This window comes from Rhinolophus hipposideros (genome assembly GCF_964194185.1).
Source record: "Rhinolophus hipposideros genome assembly, chromosome: 24".
Classification (NCBI taxonomy): Eukaryota; Metazoa; Chordata; class Mammalia; order Chiroptera; family Rhinolophidae; genus Rhinolophus; species Rhinolophus hipposideros.
This window is the reverse complement of record NC_138070.1, coordinates 38,492,876-38,508,867: the sequence shown is the minus strand read 5'-3', so window position 1 is coordinate 38,508,867 and position 15,992 is coordinate 38,492,876. Positions and strand designations below refer to the sequence as shown.

General features: G+C 37.3%; 1 protein-coding gene across 2 annotated transcripts in view; it reads left to right on the top strand.

The window, feature by feature from the left end:
• Window positions 1–15,992, top strand: part of TBCEL (tubulin folding cofactor E like) — a 95,534-nt gene that overhangs the window by 43,055 nt on the left and 36,487 nt on the right. For both annotated transcript variants that reach the window (XM_081037395.1, XM_081037394.1), the window contains exons 6-7: window positions 4,157–4,283; window positions 9,913–10,029. In XM_081037395.1, the coding sequence (XP_080893521.1) occupies window positions 4,157–4,283; window positions 9,913–10,029 (244 nt within the window). The remainder of the gene's footprint in view (window positions 1–4,156; window positions 4,284–9,912; window positions 10,030–15,992) is intronic.

The window sequence follows — 15,992 nt, the reverse complement described above, 5'->3', positions numbered from 1 at the left end:
TAACTGCCCGTTTGTTGACATCTAATTCTGTGTATCACAGGAGTGAATATTTTTAGCCTATTTTTAGAAATTAATAAATTTTATTTTCAGAGAAGTTTTAGATTTATAGCAAAATTGAGCAGAAAGTACAGAACATTCCCACACACTCCCTGCCCCCACACACAACCTCCCCCGCCATCAACGTCCCAGCACCAAAGTGATCCGTTTGTTACAATGGAACCTGTGCTGATGTTTCATTATCACTCAAAGTCCGTAGCGTACATTAGCGTTCATGCGTGGTGTTGTCCACTTTATGGGTTTGGAAAATTTTTAATGACAGGTATATACCACTGTAGTGTCATACGTAATAATTTCACTGCTCTAACAATCCTTTGTACTCTGCCTATTCATCCCTCCCTCCCCAATCCCTGGTTACCACTGATCTTTTTACTGTCCATAGTTTTTTGTTGTTGTTGTTTTAATTTTTGTATTTTTTTATTATATAAGACAACAACATAGTTCAAAAACCAGCCATATGAAAAATATACATTAAAAAGTGATTCCATCTGTATATCCATTACACCGTTTTCCTCTTGTAGGTAACTTTTGGTTCTCATATATCTTTCCCGTGTTTCTTTAATACAAATAGTTTATATTTCTGTAAAAATTCTTATTTTCCCTCCTTACATAAAAAGGTAGCATATTAAACACAGTGCTTTGCATCTTAATGTTTTCTCAACTATATTTTGCAGATATTGCTATATCAGAACATCTTTTTTTTTAAGTTGTGGAGAAAGAATCTCACTGAGTAGATATATTAGTGTTTATTAAATCAGTCTTCTGTAGATGGATTGTTTTCAGTCTTTTATTACAAAGCATATTGCAATCAATAACCTTCTTCACAGGCTCAACACTGTGTTCAGCATCTGAATTTTTGGGTGTCTACATGAGAAATGATCTCAATGTACTTCTTTTTTTTTAGTAATTGCAGTTTTTCCAAAATTTTTTTTTTGTTGGGAATATTGGGGAACATTGTGCCCTTCCAGGACCCATCAGCTCCAAGTCGCTGTCCTTCAATTTAGTTGTGCAGGGCGCAGCCCAGCTCCAAGTGCAGTCGCTGCTTTCAGTCTTTAGTTGTAGGGAGCACAGCCCACCATCCCATGCGGATAGTGAACCGGCAACCCTGTAGTTGAGAGCTCGCGCTCTGACCAGCTGAGCCGTCCGGCCACCGCTCTGGCAGCTCAGCGGCAGCTCCTTGTCTTCAATCTAGTCGTGGAGGGCGCATCCCACTGGCTCATGTGGGAATCAAACTGGCGACCTTGTTGAGAGCTTACACTCTAACCAGCTGAGCTGTCCGGCTGCCCCTTAGTGAACTTTCAATTGACAATTTTCTTATTATGAAATTGACCATATTTTCACATGTTAAAAGAGATATATTTCTTTGTCTATGTACTATTTATTCATGTCCTTTGCCCATGTTTCTCTTAGAATGTTAGTCTTTTCTTGATTCCTAAGTGTTCTTTCTATATTAGAAAAATTCACTCTTTGTCTATATGAGTTGCACATATTTCCCCCCATTTGTCATTTGTTGTTTGAATTTTTTGTTTTAGTTGGGTTTTTTGTTTGTTTGTTTTCCCAACTGGATCTCTTTTAGTAGTTACTACCTATCTTTAGCGGCAGATCCTGGCCTTCTCTGGTATGGTAGATCCCAAATTTGTCCTGTATCTCCAGACTGCACTTTGCCACCAGAGTAATGATGTCACTAAGTTGATTCTGTTCCACTGTCCACAGTGCCAGGAGCACATACATTCCCTGCAGACACGCAAAATTGGCTGACAGAGGTCAAATATCTGGACTCATCTGGCCAGGGCAAAGTTCCCAATAATGCAGAAGATATCATGCAAAGTGTCAAGCAAGGTTTCTTGGCCCTTCCTAGGTTAAAATAGTGCTTTAGGTCCTCAAAACCATTGAGCATACAAAAACATGGTTAAGTAGAAGCTGAAATGTTCCTAACATTTAAGGATAGTTTCGGTAACCTTCCCTCCATCAGTATACTAAAAGAAGGGGAGGGGTACTACCAAAGAGATTCTACTGTGTCCATAGTTTTGCCTTTTCCAGAATGTTACAGAGTTGGAATCATGTAGTATATAGCCTTTTAAGACTGGTTTCTTTCACTTAATAATATGCATTTAAGTTTCCTTCATGTCTTGTAGCTTATTTCTTTTTAGCACTGAATAATATTCCATTGTTTGGATGTACCTCAGTTTATCTACTCACATACTAAAGTACATCTTGGTTGCTTCCAAGTTTTGGCAGTTATTGATAAAGCTGCTGTAAACCTCTGTGTGCAGGTTTTTGTGTAGACATAAATTTTCAGTTCATTTGGGTGAATACCAAGGAGTGCAATTTCTGGATCATATGGTAAGAGTATGTTTAGTTTTGTAAGAAACTGCCAAACTGTCTTCCAAAGTGGCTGTACCATTTTGCATTCCCACCAGAAATCAATGAGAGTTCCTATTGCTTCACATCCTTGTCAGCATTTGGTGGTGTCAGTGTTTTGTATTTTGGCCATGCTAATGGGTGTATAATGGTATTTCATTGTTGTTTTAATTTGTAATTCCTTAATGACATGTGATGTTGAATATCTTTTCATGTGTTTAACTTGCCATCTGTGTATCTTTGGTGAGGCATCTGTTTAAGTCTTTTGCCCATTTTTAAATCAGGTTGTTCATTTTCTTATTGTGGAGTTCTAAGAATTCTTTATTTTGTGTGACTATCCTTTATCAGATGTCTTTAGTACATATACTAGTCTATGGCTTTTCTTCTCATTCTGTTGACATTATCTTTCATCCTGTTTCTTAAAACAACTACATAACTAAAAATAACTAACCTATAACTGAAAAAGCAAATGGTTTAGTTTGCCATAGAGGTTATAAAGGGGGAAATTAAGTTTTAACATTTTCGCTGTGACATTCATCTATAGTCGAATGATATTTCCATGCTGCTGACTACGGCGTTTGACTTTACCCCAGGAGCTCAGTGTTCCAGAAAGGAAGTTTAGGAGAGCAGATGTACATTTTTCTATATTTTTGTGTTTTTCAAGAATGAATAACAATAGGAAATTTCAATACTTTAATCATTTATTTTAATAAATTGTAGCACCTTAACTGTATTTGCTTAAAGTATAAATACTGTAATTATTTTCTGTGGACTTTTGACACATTTTGGAGAACAAACTTGAAATCAGTTAATACAGTGAAAACGTTAAACAGTATTTTGCATGAGGAAGCTGTTTATTTCACAGCTCGACAAGATGGAAATGCCCTTCTGAAAGGAAGAGGACGATTGTAACTTGGGATAGTTTATGCACCAGAGTCCCCATAAGTTGCTTCTCTTATAAATTGCTGATGGTGGATAGAAATAAGAAGGGGCTATGTTGTTCTCTAAAATGGATTTAACGTGTTCTAAAGTTGACCAGCTTCATTATTATAGGAATATATTTCCTACTAGTGTCAGGTATTGACTTGGATGACAGATTTGCTCACAGCCATAGGAAGAGTCGTTTTAGGACTAAATGAGCTTAATTTGTTGCATGTTGTTCTTACCCAAAGGGTCAAGTTTTTTGTTTTTGTGTGTTAGTTTTAAATTTTGAATCTGTTTTCCCTGTCCCCAAAATGTGGACAGTATGAAAGAGAGATATTTAGTTTCTGGTCCTATTGACCTTGCCCTTTCTAGAATTTGGTAGGTAAAAATTTCAGTCTGACAATATCAACTCTGATCAACAGTTATATTCTTAGTCTGTATTTGATGAAAGAGTTTATCACATCATTTTTTTTCATGACACATGTCCTGCTCATTGAAACCACCAGTGACTGCCTTTATAAGACATTTGGGTGGAGAATTAGTAGGTGAGTGGATGTTGGAGAATAAAGGTCTCTGTCTTGACCTCTAGAATCACACAAATAAGAGAGGCTATCGGGATGTTTTAATGGTATTGAACTGTATTTCATTCTTTCCTTGATAAAAAAAGTAAAAATAAAAACTCAGGAACTCTAACTAGTGTACTATCATTTTAGCATTTGAGATATTATTAATTGAAGTAATTTTTCTTGCTATGTTTATCTTCTTACTTGTATGGTTTTCTGGACTTACTTAAGCAATATATTTCTCAAATTAGGTTTGCAATCCTGGGAAGACATTGACAAACTAAATTCATTTCCCAAACTTGAAGAAGTGAGATTATTAGGAATTCCTCTTCTGCAGCCATATACCACCGAGGAGCGAAGGAAATTGGTAATAGCCAGGTCTGTTGTCCTGATTATTCTGCTTTTTTTTTTCTTTCTTTTCTCAGGGGCCATGTTGTTTCATTAAAGGAATAATGCACTATTTGGGAGGGAGTGCACACTGCAAATTGATCCATCTTCTGAACAGACTGTGCTTGAAGGCGCTGCTTTTGTAGCTCTGAATCCTGGAAGGAAAGGAATGCAATATAATGAGAAAAATGTGAAATGTTTTTGGCTTGCCAAGACCACTGAAAAATTTCCTCACAAATGTAGTCTATGTTTATACTTCTTGATATTTATAATATCTGAAATTCTGTTTTGGGTCATGAAGAACAAGTAGGTACAATAGGGAATCGGTTATATTTTAGTTGTCCTTATTTTCTCTGTCAACATCGTGGTCATTTAAAGGGAAAATACCTGAAAATCAGGCTTTTTCATTAATGTAAAACTTAAGAGAGCAACATCTATATTTTATTCTTGTTACATCGACTCACTTAAATGTGACTACTATATTGTTATCTTCTTCCTGACTTCCCTGCCTTTTGTGTCTCAGACTCCCACAGACTACTGAAATGACCAATGAGTATTTATATTTGTATGTGCCTTTAGCAGCAATAATACTCGGCTAACATGTAAAGGGCCATGGAACTTTGACTTGTTCTTTGTGTACTATACATAGTAGTTTTGAAAGGGGAACAGTAGCCGTAAAGTTTCCTAAAGAAGAGTGGTTAGTTAAAGAGGGTATTAATATTTCTGTGACCAAACAACACTTTACTGCTTTCCAATTATTAAACATACTCATTAATATCTCAGTGAACAAATAAGTTTTGGCATATTTTTCTTCTAAGATGAATAAGTCTTGTAATGGGCCTTGTATTTTATTTTCTTTACTAATTATTTTGTAAATATAATAAATTAATTCTTGAAGTACATAACCGAATTGTACTGATTACTCTATAGAGTTCTGCTGTCCAGTATGGTACCATTAGTCATGTGTGACTTTTGAGTGCTTGAAATATGACTAGTATGAATTGAAGTACAAAATATACATTGGATTTTGAACACTTTATATGGAAAAGAGAATGTGAAGTATTGCAGTTATTTTTTAGCATTGATTCCAGGATGAAATGATTATGCCCTGTATATGTTGGGTTAAATAACATGTGCTATTGAAATTAATTACATCTGTTGTATTTTTACTTTTTTTTTAATTTAAATTTATTTATTGGGGTGACAATTGTTAATGAAATTACATAATTTCAGGTGTACAATTCTGTATTACATCAACTATAAATCCCATTGTGTGTTCACCACCCAGAGTCAGTTCTCCTTCCATCACCATATATTTGATCCCCCTTACCCTCATCTCCCTCCCCCACCCCCCTTACCCTGTGGTAACCACTAAACTATTGTCTGTGTCTATGAGTTTTTGTTTCTCATTTGTTTGTCTTGTTTTTGGTTTCTATACCACATATCAGTGAAATCATAGGGTTCTCTGCTTTTTCTGTCTGACTTATTTTGCTTAGCATTATACTCTCAAGATCCATCCATGTTGTCACAAATGTTCCTATATCATCCTTCCTTAATGCCGAATAGTATTCCATTGTGTATATATACCACAACTTCTTTATCCATTCATCTATCGAAGGACATTTTGGTTGTTTCCATGTCTTGGCCACCGTAAACAAAGCTGCAATGAACATTGGCGTACACGTGTCTCTATAGAGAAATGCTTTCACATTTTTTGTGTAGATACCCAGGAGAGCGATTGCTGGGTCATATGGTAATTCTATTTGTAATTTCTTGAGGAACCTCCACACTGCCTTCCATAACGGCTGCACCAGTCTGCATTCCCACCAACAGTGTGTGAGGGTTCCTTTTTCTCCACAGCCTATCCAACACTTGTTGCTATTTATCTTGTTGATGATAGCCATTCTGACTGGGGTGAGGTGATATCTCATTGTGGTTTTTATTTGCATTTCTCTGATGATTAGTGATGTTGAGCATTTTTTTCATATGTCTATTGGCCATTTGTAAGTCCTCTTTGGAGAAAGTCTCTTCAGGTCCTCTGCCCATTTTTCAATTGGGTTGTTTGCTTTTTTGTTGTTGAGTTTCATGAGTTCCTTGTATATTTTGGATATTAGACCCTTATCGGAGGAACTGTTTGCAAATCTTCTCCCATTCAGTCGGTTGCCTCTTTATTTTGTCGATGGTTTCTTTTGCTGTGCAGAAATGTTTAACTTTCACATAGTCCCATTTGTTTATTTTAGCTTTTACTTCCATTGCCTTTGGAGTCAAATTCATAAAATGCTCTTTGAACCCAAGGTCCATCAGTTTAGTACGTATGTTTTCTTCTATGCAGTTTACTGTGTCAGGTCTTATGCTTAAGTCTTTGATCCATTTTGAATTAATTTTGGTATAGGGTGACAAATAATAGTCCAGTTTCATTCTTTTGCACGTGGCTATCCAATTCTCCCAGCACCATTTATTGAAGAGGCTGTCTTTCCTCCATTGTATGTTTTTAGCTTCTTTGTCAAAAATTATCTGTCCATATTTATGTGGTTTGATTTCTGGGTTCTCAATTCTATTCCATTGGTGTATGTGTCTGTTTTTCTGCCAAGACCATGCTGTTTTTATTATTGTAGCCCTGTAGTACAAGCTAAAGTCAGGCAGTGTGATACCTCCAGCATTGTTCTTTATTCTTAAGATTTCTTTGGCTATTCGGGGTCTTTTGTGGTTCCAAACAAATCTGGTGATTTTTTTTTTTTCTATTTCTTTAAAAAATGCCATTGGGATTTTGATGGGGATTGCATTAAATCTGTATATTGCTTTGGGTAATATGGCCATTTTAACTATGTTGATTCTTCCAATCCATGAGCACGGAATGTCTTTCCATTTCTTTGTGTCTTCTTCAATTTATTTCAAAAATGTCTTACAGTTTTCAGCATATAAATCCTTCACATCCTTGGTTAAGTTTATTCCTAAGTATTTTATTCTTTTTGCTGCAATAGCAAAGGGAATTATTTTTTGTATTTCTTTTTCTGAGATTTCATTGTTAGTATATAAGAATGCAATGGACTTTTGTACGTTGATTTTGTAGCCAGCAACTTTACTGTATTCATTGATTGTTTCTAATAGCTTTTTGGTGGAGTCTTTCGGGTTTTCTATATATAGCATCATGTCATCTGCAAAGAGTGATATTTTAACTTCTTAATTCCCAATTTGGATGCCTTTGATTTCTTTCTCTTGCCTGATGGCTCTGGCAAGGACTTCCAACACTATGTTGAAAAGCAGAGGTGATAGGGTACAGCCCTGTCGTGTTCCTGAACGTAGAGCAAAGGGCTTCAGTTTTTCACAATTAATTATGAGATTACCTGAGGGCTTGTCATAGGTGGCCTTTATTATGTTAAGGATTTTCCTTCTATACCTATTTTATTGAGTGTTTTAATCATAAATGGATGTTGTATCTTGTCAAATGCTTTTTCTGCATCAATTGATATAATCGTATGATTTTTGTCCTTTGTTTTGTTTATGTGCTGTATCACATTGATGGATTTGCGGATGTTGAACCATCCTTGTGCCCTGGGGCTGAACCCCACTTGGTCGTGATGAATAATCTTTTTAATGCATTGTTGTATTCGCTTTGCTAAAATTTTGTTTAGGATTTTTGCATCAGTATTCATCAGAGATATAGGTCTGTAGTTTTCTTTTTTTGTGTTGTCCTTACCAGGTTTTGGTATCAGGGTAATGTTGGCCTCATAAAATGAGTTAGGGAGTACTGACTCTTCTTCAATTTTTTGGAAGAGTTTGAGCAGGATTGGTATTAGATTCTGTTTGAAGGTTTGGTAGAATTCACTAGTGAAGCCATCTGGTCCCGGACTTTTGCTTTTAGGAAGGTTTTGGATGATTGATTCAATTTCTTTACTGGTGATTGGTCTGTTTAGATTTTCTAGTTCTTTATGGCTCAGCCTTGGAAGGCTATATGTTTCTAAGAACTTGTCCATTTTTTCTAGGTTATCGAATTTGGTGGCATATAGTTTTTCACAGTATTATTTCATGATCCTTTGTATTTGTGTGGTGTCCGTGATAACTTCCCCTTTCTCATTTCTGATTTTGCTAAATAGTGTCTTCTCTCTTTTTATCTTAGTGAGTCTAGCCAAGGGTTTGTCGATTTTGTTAATCTTTTCAAAGAACCAGCTTTTTGTCACATTAATTTTTCTATTGTCTTTTTGTTCTCTATTTCATTAAGCTCTGCTCTGATTTTTGTTATTTCCTTTCTTCTGCTGACCTTGGGTTTCACTTGTTCTTCTTTTTCTAGTTCTTTGAGGTGTAACATGAGGTTATTTATTTGGGATTTTTCTTGTTTCTTGAGATAGGCCTGTAATGATATAAATTTCCCTCTTAAAACTGCTTTCGCCTCATCCCAAAAATTTTTGTAGGATGTATTTTCATTGTCATTTGTTTCTATGTATCTTTTGAGCTCTCCTCTAATTTCTTCTTTGACCCAGTCGTTCTTTAAAGGTATGTTGTTTAATCTCCATGTATTTGTGTTTTTTCCTGCTTTCTTATCGCAGTTGATATCCTATTTCAAAGCTTTGTGATCAGAGAATATGCTTGGTATGATTTCAATCTTCTTAAATTTGCTGAGGCTGCTCTTATGTCCCAATATATGGTCTATCCTTGAGAATGTTCCATGTACACTCGAAAAGAATGTATAGTCTGATGTTTTAGGATGAAGTGCTCTATATATGTCAATGATGTCCATTTCATCTAATGTGTCATTTAGGGCTGTGATTTCGTTATTTATCTTCTGTTTGGATGATCTATCCATAGCTGTCAATGATGTATTTAAGTCCCCTAGTATAATTGTGTTTTGGTCAATATCTCCCTTTAGTTCTGTTAGTAGTTGCTTGGTATATTTTGGTGCTCCCTGATTGGGGGCATAAATATTGGTGACTGTAATGTCTTCTTGTTGTATAGTCCCCTTTACCATTATGAAATGTCCATCTTTGTCTCTTGTTATCTTTTTCACCCTGAAGTCTGTTTCATCTGACATCATTATGGCTACACCTGATTTTCTCTGGGTACCATTTGCTTGGAGTGTCAATTTCCACCCTTTCACTTTGAGTCTATGCTTGTCCTTGTAGCTGAGATGTGTCTCTTGTAGACAGCATATGGTTGGTTTAGTTTTTTGATCCAATCTGCTACTCTGTGTCTCTTTATTTTTGAGTTCAGTCCATTTACATTTAGGGTGATTATTGATATGTGAGGAAATCCTGTCATTCTATCTTTAGTTTTCTGGTAAGGCTGTGACTCCATTGTTTGTATTTTTACTTTTTTAAAACATGACTGCTAGAGAATTTGGCTTGAATTATATTTAAGTTGGACAATGCAGTACTGCCTACAGTCATATTTTGAAAAGTGAGTTGTGATTATTTAAGGTCAGCGTCACATTAAAAAATGAAACTAGGTGTTTTTGGTCCTTTGATTTTACACCATTTTAGTTTATGTCGGTAGTTGTACATAAGCAGAGCTACATCAAATGTGTCCTTTCAAGAGAAAGAGAATGGGCCTCAAACCAGTAATTTTATATGTAAAGCCAAATATTTTTAATATCTTAAAATGTCTTTATTTTGGTATTTGCTTACAGATTGCCATCAGTTTCCAAACTGAATGGCAGTGTTGTTACTGACGGTGAGCGAGAAGATTCTGAGAGATTTTTTATCCGTTACTATGTGGACGTTCCGCAGGAAGAAGTGCCATTCAGGTAAAAATCCTTCCTTTGTTTAGCAACACTTCAGCAAGTGCTGAGGCCATTTAAGCACTGTCGTTGTACAACAAAATATAATTATTTGTTATTGGATCCTCTTAGAGGATATTGGTGATAGGTTAAAAAAATAAACACAAAAACAAACCTATCTTGTCTAATTTTCCACAATGTATTTCTTCTAGCTTTGCACTTGTATTAAGAATGGTTGGGTAAGTATTTGACTGCTTCTGGCAGTTCCCACTCTATACTCCATATCATCGATTCCTTTGTAATTTTCTTCTCCAGGGGCATATTTTCCCTTACCCCCCAAATCGGTCTCTTCTTTCACATTGCGTTTGCTTTTAGGATACATACTAGCTTCTGCAGTTTGGAAGAGTTGTCATGTGCACTAGGTTTAGAGAATTGTACTGAGAAAAGGACTGGGGTGGAGACTCCAGGAAATAGTAAAGGAATTTAGGGTGGCTGAGTATAAAGAGAAATGCCGAGGGCTGAATTAGTAATTAACTTTAAGTATAGAAAGAGTGTGTATATGTCCGTGTGTGTGTGTGTGTGTGTGTGTCTGTGTGTCTGTGTGTATATGAGGAACTACCTTTGATATCTGTTTATATAAAAGGGAAATGTAACAGGTATGATATAGGTAAATACAAAGAAGAAAAAGTCGTCTCAAAACAAGTTTCTGGTGTTGATAACTATAATCAGTTACCCAAAAAACTATATGCTTTCCTTAATGACTTTAAGAATGATGTGAAATTCCATTTAACAGGAAGAGTTTCAGACAAACAGGATGCATATTGGCATTAAACGTGACTCAAATGAGTAGGTCCTTCTGGTTACAAACTTCTGTGATTTTAATTCATTCATTCTTACTCAATATATCCATTTTCCCCCAGACTTCTCCATTATTTATAGACTTGAGGTCAATATTCTGTAAGGCTCAACCAGTGCTATAAAAAAAGATTTGTGGTGGGCCGACCCAGTGGCTCAGGTGGTTGGAGCTCCATGCTCCTAACTCCAAAGGCTGTCGGTAGGATTCCCACATGGGCCAGTGTGCTCTCAACCACAAAGTTGCCAGTTCGATTCCTCGACTCCCACAAGGGATGGTGGGCAGCGCCCCCTGCAACTAAGGTTGAACACAGCACCTTGAGCTGAGGTGCCACTGAGCTCCCGGATGGCTCAGTTGGTTGGAGTGCGTCCTCTCAACCACAAGGTCGCCGTTTCGACTCCCACAGGGGTTGGTGGGCTGTGCCCCCTGCAACTAACAATGGCTACTGGACCTGGAGCTGAGCTGCGCCCTCCACAACTAAGACTGAAAGGACAACTTGACTTGGAAAAAGACTTGGAAGTACCCACTGTTACCCAGTAAAGTCCTGTTCCCCTTCCCCAATTAAATCTTTAAAAAAAAAAAAATTGTGGTATTATTAGTAGAATTTTAAAACTTAAGCATTTTAAAAATATTAGACAAATTAAGGATTTAGAAGATAACCTTTTAAAATTAGCCAGGAACAGCCAGGTAGAGAGAAATAGATATTACTATGCCTTTTAACACAACCCAGAAATATTAAACTGCATGGCATTTTTTTTTAGGTAAAAAATGGTCTAATATGGAAGAAGTAAACATTTTGGCATTGAGCCAGTTTTCCATAACAGTTAACTTCCAGTCTTGCAAGAAGTAGTATATAGTTGTATGTGGGCAGTGAATTGTTTTCTGCTTCTGATGGAGTAAGTATCTTAAAGGGCATTTATGCCGCTGTACTAGTTGGTGTTCTTGAATGCAGGTCATAGAAGTCATCTTTAATCAGGGCAAGAATTTATTGGAGGGATACTGAGGAATTAAAAGGATTGTTAGGCAGGCTGAAGGTCTAGGCTTATACAGGAACTGAGGGAGGTAAGGATAGCCAAGGTTTCAACTTATAGTTTGCTGTATATGTATCTCTGCTGGCACTATCATGTCTAGAAACAACACTGGACTTTCCGAGGGGACACTGCAGCTGTGTCATGGACTTCTGAGTCCCCCTCAGTGCCAAAAAGAATCTCTCACTGTCCTTTGCTTTGTTCCCTGAGGGTCGAATATATGCATCTGACCAATGGCTTGGCTGTATTTAGGGCATGTGCTCTCACACTCTGTCTCCCAAGAGATAGGGAAAGAGATTATCTGTTCCACTTTGGCTTCTGCAGTGAGGTAGAATCCTGCTTCTCCTGATCTTGGGACTTCTCTCCAAATAGGGACAATTCAGCAGAAAGAGCATCTACCATAGTCTACCACTTTGACTACCCAATCTATGTATCTATATGTACATGAGAGCCGTATAGTTCTTATGGTGTTTTTGTAATTAGCCCCTTAAAGCATGCTGTTATCGTATGATAGTGGAACAGAGTATATATGTGGAAGGATGAGGCAAATGGGCAATTAGTTTACTCTTGCAAGGTAATTGTCTAAGGCAGGGGATTGTACTGCCTTTTCAAACAAGAGGAACAGTCTCATTAGACTCAGCTAGCAAGGGGGGCCTGAGTGAGAATTAGGAATTCAGGATACTCCCAAATCCTCCCATATACTTCCATTTCAATTCATGCGCTCTCTTTCTCTCTTTCTCTCTCCAATCAGTGATCCAATTTTCATAGAATACTCCCAATATGGATGCGAATTTAACTGACCTATAATTCAACCTGGACCATCAAACCTTGTGCATTTGTTTTTACAACTACCTCAGCTCTGTTACTATAAGAGAAAACACCCGTTTTTTTTTTAAAGTACCTGCGTTTCAGTCTGTCCCTTGAGCCCAGTTTATGGGGATTTGACCCTAATATTATCTTTATTTTAGCTAACCCTCACAATAGCAGATACTCTATCTCATAATCTTGGATTCTCCATTCCCTTATATTGTTTTATTCTTGACAGCACTCTCTCAGTTACCTAGAGCATTCCATGTGGCCGCAGGTGATAATTACTTATTTCATTATTGTGTCAGACTTGCAGAATCACTTCCATGAACGCTGGTATGATATTCACTGGTCCCTACTAGGCTAGAAATCAATCCCACATTGCCTTTAATTTCCCGAGGTACTACTGGCAGTAATTACTACTCCATGGGACTAATTTCTTAGGACACACAACAGAAATCAACTCAGACCAATTTAAGAATAATAAATACTATGTAACTCACAGAATTGACAACAAGACTAGAGAGTCAGGCTTGGGTAGGATTGATGAGAAGCAAGGCACAGGCAAGATTTCTGTGTTGCTGTATAAACAGTATACTTAACACGGGCCACTGGACAGTCATCAGTAAGCTGCTAGACTTCATTGTCGTCAGACATTTACAGCCATTCTATGAATGCTTGACTCTTATCTATCTGCTGTGAATAATTTTTGTTAAACCTTGTGTCTTTATATTACATTTTTTTTTAGGAATAATAATTTTTTTAAAAATATTTTTTTTTCAGTTACAGTTAACAACAGTGTACAACAGTGATTAGACATTTATATAACTTAAAGTGATTACCCTGACAAATCCAGTACCCGTCTGACACCATACATAGTTATTACAATACTACTGACTGTATTCCCCATCCTATACTCTACATCCCCATGACTATTTTGTAACTATCAATTTGTATTTCTTAATCACCTGTCCCTTTCACCCTCCCCCAAACCACCCAACTGACAACAATCAAAATGCTCTCTGTATCTATGAGCTTGTTTCCATTACGTTTGTTTCTGTTATCCTGTTTCCTAGATTCCACATACAAATGCAATCATATGGTATTTGTCTTCCTCTGTCAGACTTACTCCACTTAGCACAGTACCCTCTGGGTCCATGTTGTTGCAGATGGCAAGATTTCATTCTTTTTTTATGGCTGAGTAATATTCCGTTGTATATAGGTATCATCTCTACTTTATCCATTCATCCATTTATGGACACCCTGGTTGTCTCTATGTCTTGGCTATCATAAATAATGCTGCCATGAACATATGGATGGACATCTCCCTTCAAAGTAATGTTTTAGGTGTCTTAGGATAAATATCCGGAAGTGGAATTACTGGGTCCTTCTTTGTCTCTTGTTATACCCTTTGTTTTAAAGTCTGGTTAGTCTGGTATAAGTATTACCACCCTAGGTTTTTTGTTTTTTTGTTTCAATTTTCATGAAATATCTTTTTCCATCCCTTTACTTTCAGTCTATGTATATCTTTTGATCGGAAGTGAGCCTCTTGTGCACAGCATATGTAAGGGTCTTGTTTTCTTATCCATTTAGCCACCCATTGTCTTTTGATTGGATCATTTAATTCATTTACATTTAAAGTAATTGTTGATAGATATGTAGTTATTGCAATCTTACTATTCATATTTTTGATCTTTTTTACTTCTTCTTCTTAAAGAAGTCCCTTCAACATTCCCTGTAATACTGGTTTGGTGGTGATGAACTCCTTTAGCTTTTTCTTGTCTCGGAAGCTCTTATTTTGTCCTTCCATTCTAAATGATAGCTTTCCTGGGTAGATGAAAAGTGCTTTTCTTCACTTTGAATAATTTGTTCCAATCTCTTCTGGCCTGCAAAGTTTCTATAGAGAAATCAGCTGATAGTCTTATGTGAGCTCCCTTGTAGGTAATTAACTACTGTTCTTTTGCTGTTTGTAAAATTCTCTCTTTGTCTTTAACATTTGGCATTTTAATTTTAATGTGTTTTGGTGTGGGGCTCTTTGGGTTCATCTTATTTGGGATTCTCTGTGCTTCCTGGGCTTGTGTGTCTATTTCCTTTGCCAGGTTAAGGAAATTTTCCATCATTATTTATTCAAGTAGGTTTTCAATTCATTGCTCTCTGTCCGCTTGTTCTGGTATCCCATGCAATGGGAATGTTAGTATATTTAATGTTGTCCCACAGGCCCCTTAAACTATTCTCTTTTTTTTTTTCCTGTTCTGATTGGGTGTTTTCTGTTACCTTATCTTCCAAATCACTAATTTAATCCTATGTTTCATCTAATCTATTAATTCCCTCTAATATATATTTTTTTCAGTTATTGTATTCTTCATTTCTGACTGGTTCTTTTTTATGTTTTCTATCTCCCATTTTTATGTTTGCTATCTCTTTGTTGAGATTCTCCCAGAGATCTCTGAGCATCCTTATAACCAGTGTTTTGAACTCTGTATCTGGTAGATTACTTGTCTCCATTTTGTTTAGTTCTTTTTCTGGAGCTTTGTTCTGCTCTTTCATTTGAGACATGTTTCTTTGTCTCCCCATTTTGGCTGCCTCCCTGTGTTTGTTTCTCTGTATTAGGTAGAGCTGCTGTGTCTCCTGGTCTTAGTAGAGTGGTCTTATGTAAAGGTAGGTGTCCTGTGGGGCCCAGTGGCACAGTCTCCCTGGTCACCTGTTCTGGGTGATCCAGGTGTGTCCCTGTGTGGGTTGTGTGATCTCCTGTTGTAGTTGAGCCCTGGTTGCTGTCTGCACATCTGTGGGAGGGAATGACCCTCGGGCTGATTGATTATGAGGACTTTCCATGACTATAGTGCAGAAGCTGCTGTGCAGGAGCTAATCCTATGGAGCAGGATTCGCTTCAGCAAAGCTCTGGTGCCTGTCTGGTTTGCTCTTTGCGTGTGTCTTTTGTGTTTGGGTGGCGCTCTGGTGTGGTCTGAAGCTGGCTACCAGGTGGTTGGTTCTGGGGCAACTTGGGAGGGGCTTTGGTTATAGGCCCAGGTCAGCTGCTGCTGCCTGTGCCCTGCCCAGGGCTACTTGGTATGAGTTCCAAAGTGATCTGCAGCTGGTTGCCACTTTTTTCTGGACCTCGAGGTGCGTGGGAGAGGCTAAGCTGTGAACCGAGGCCGGCTCCCACTAGTGCTGGGTTTGGGGCTGATTTACATGCGTTCTGTATTCTAATAACTGCCAGATTTATAACTCCTGCTTTGATCTGACCCTAAGTTTGAAACTAGTATTTCTAAATGCCTGCTTGACATCTCCATCTACATGTTTGT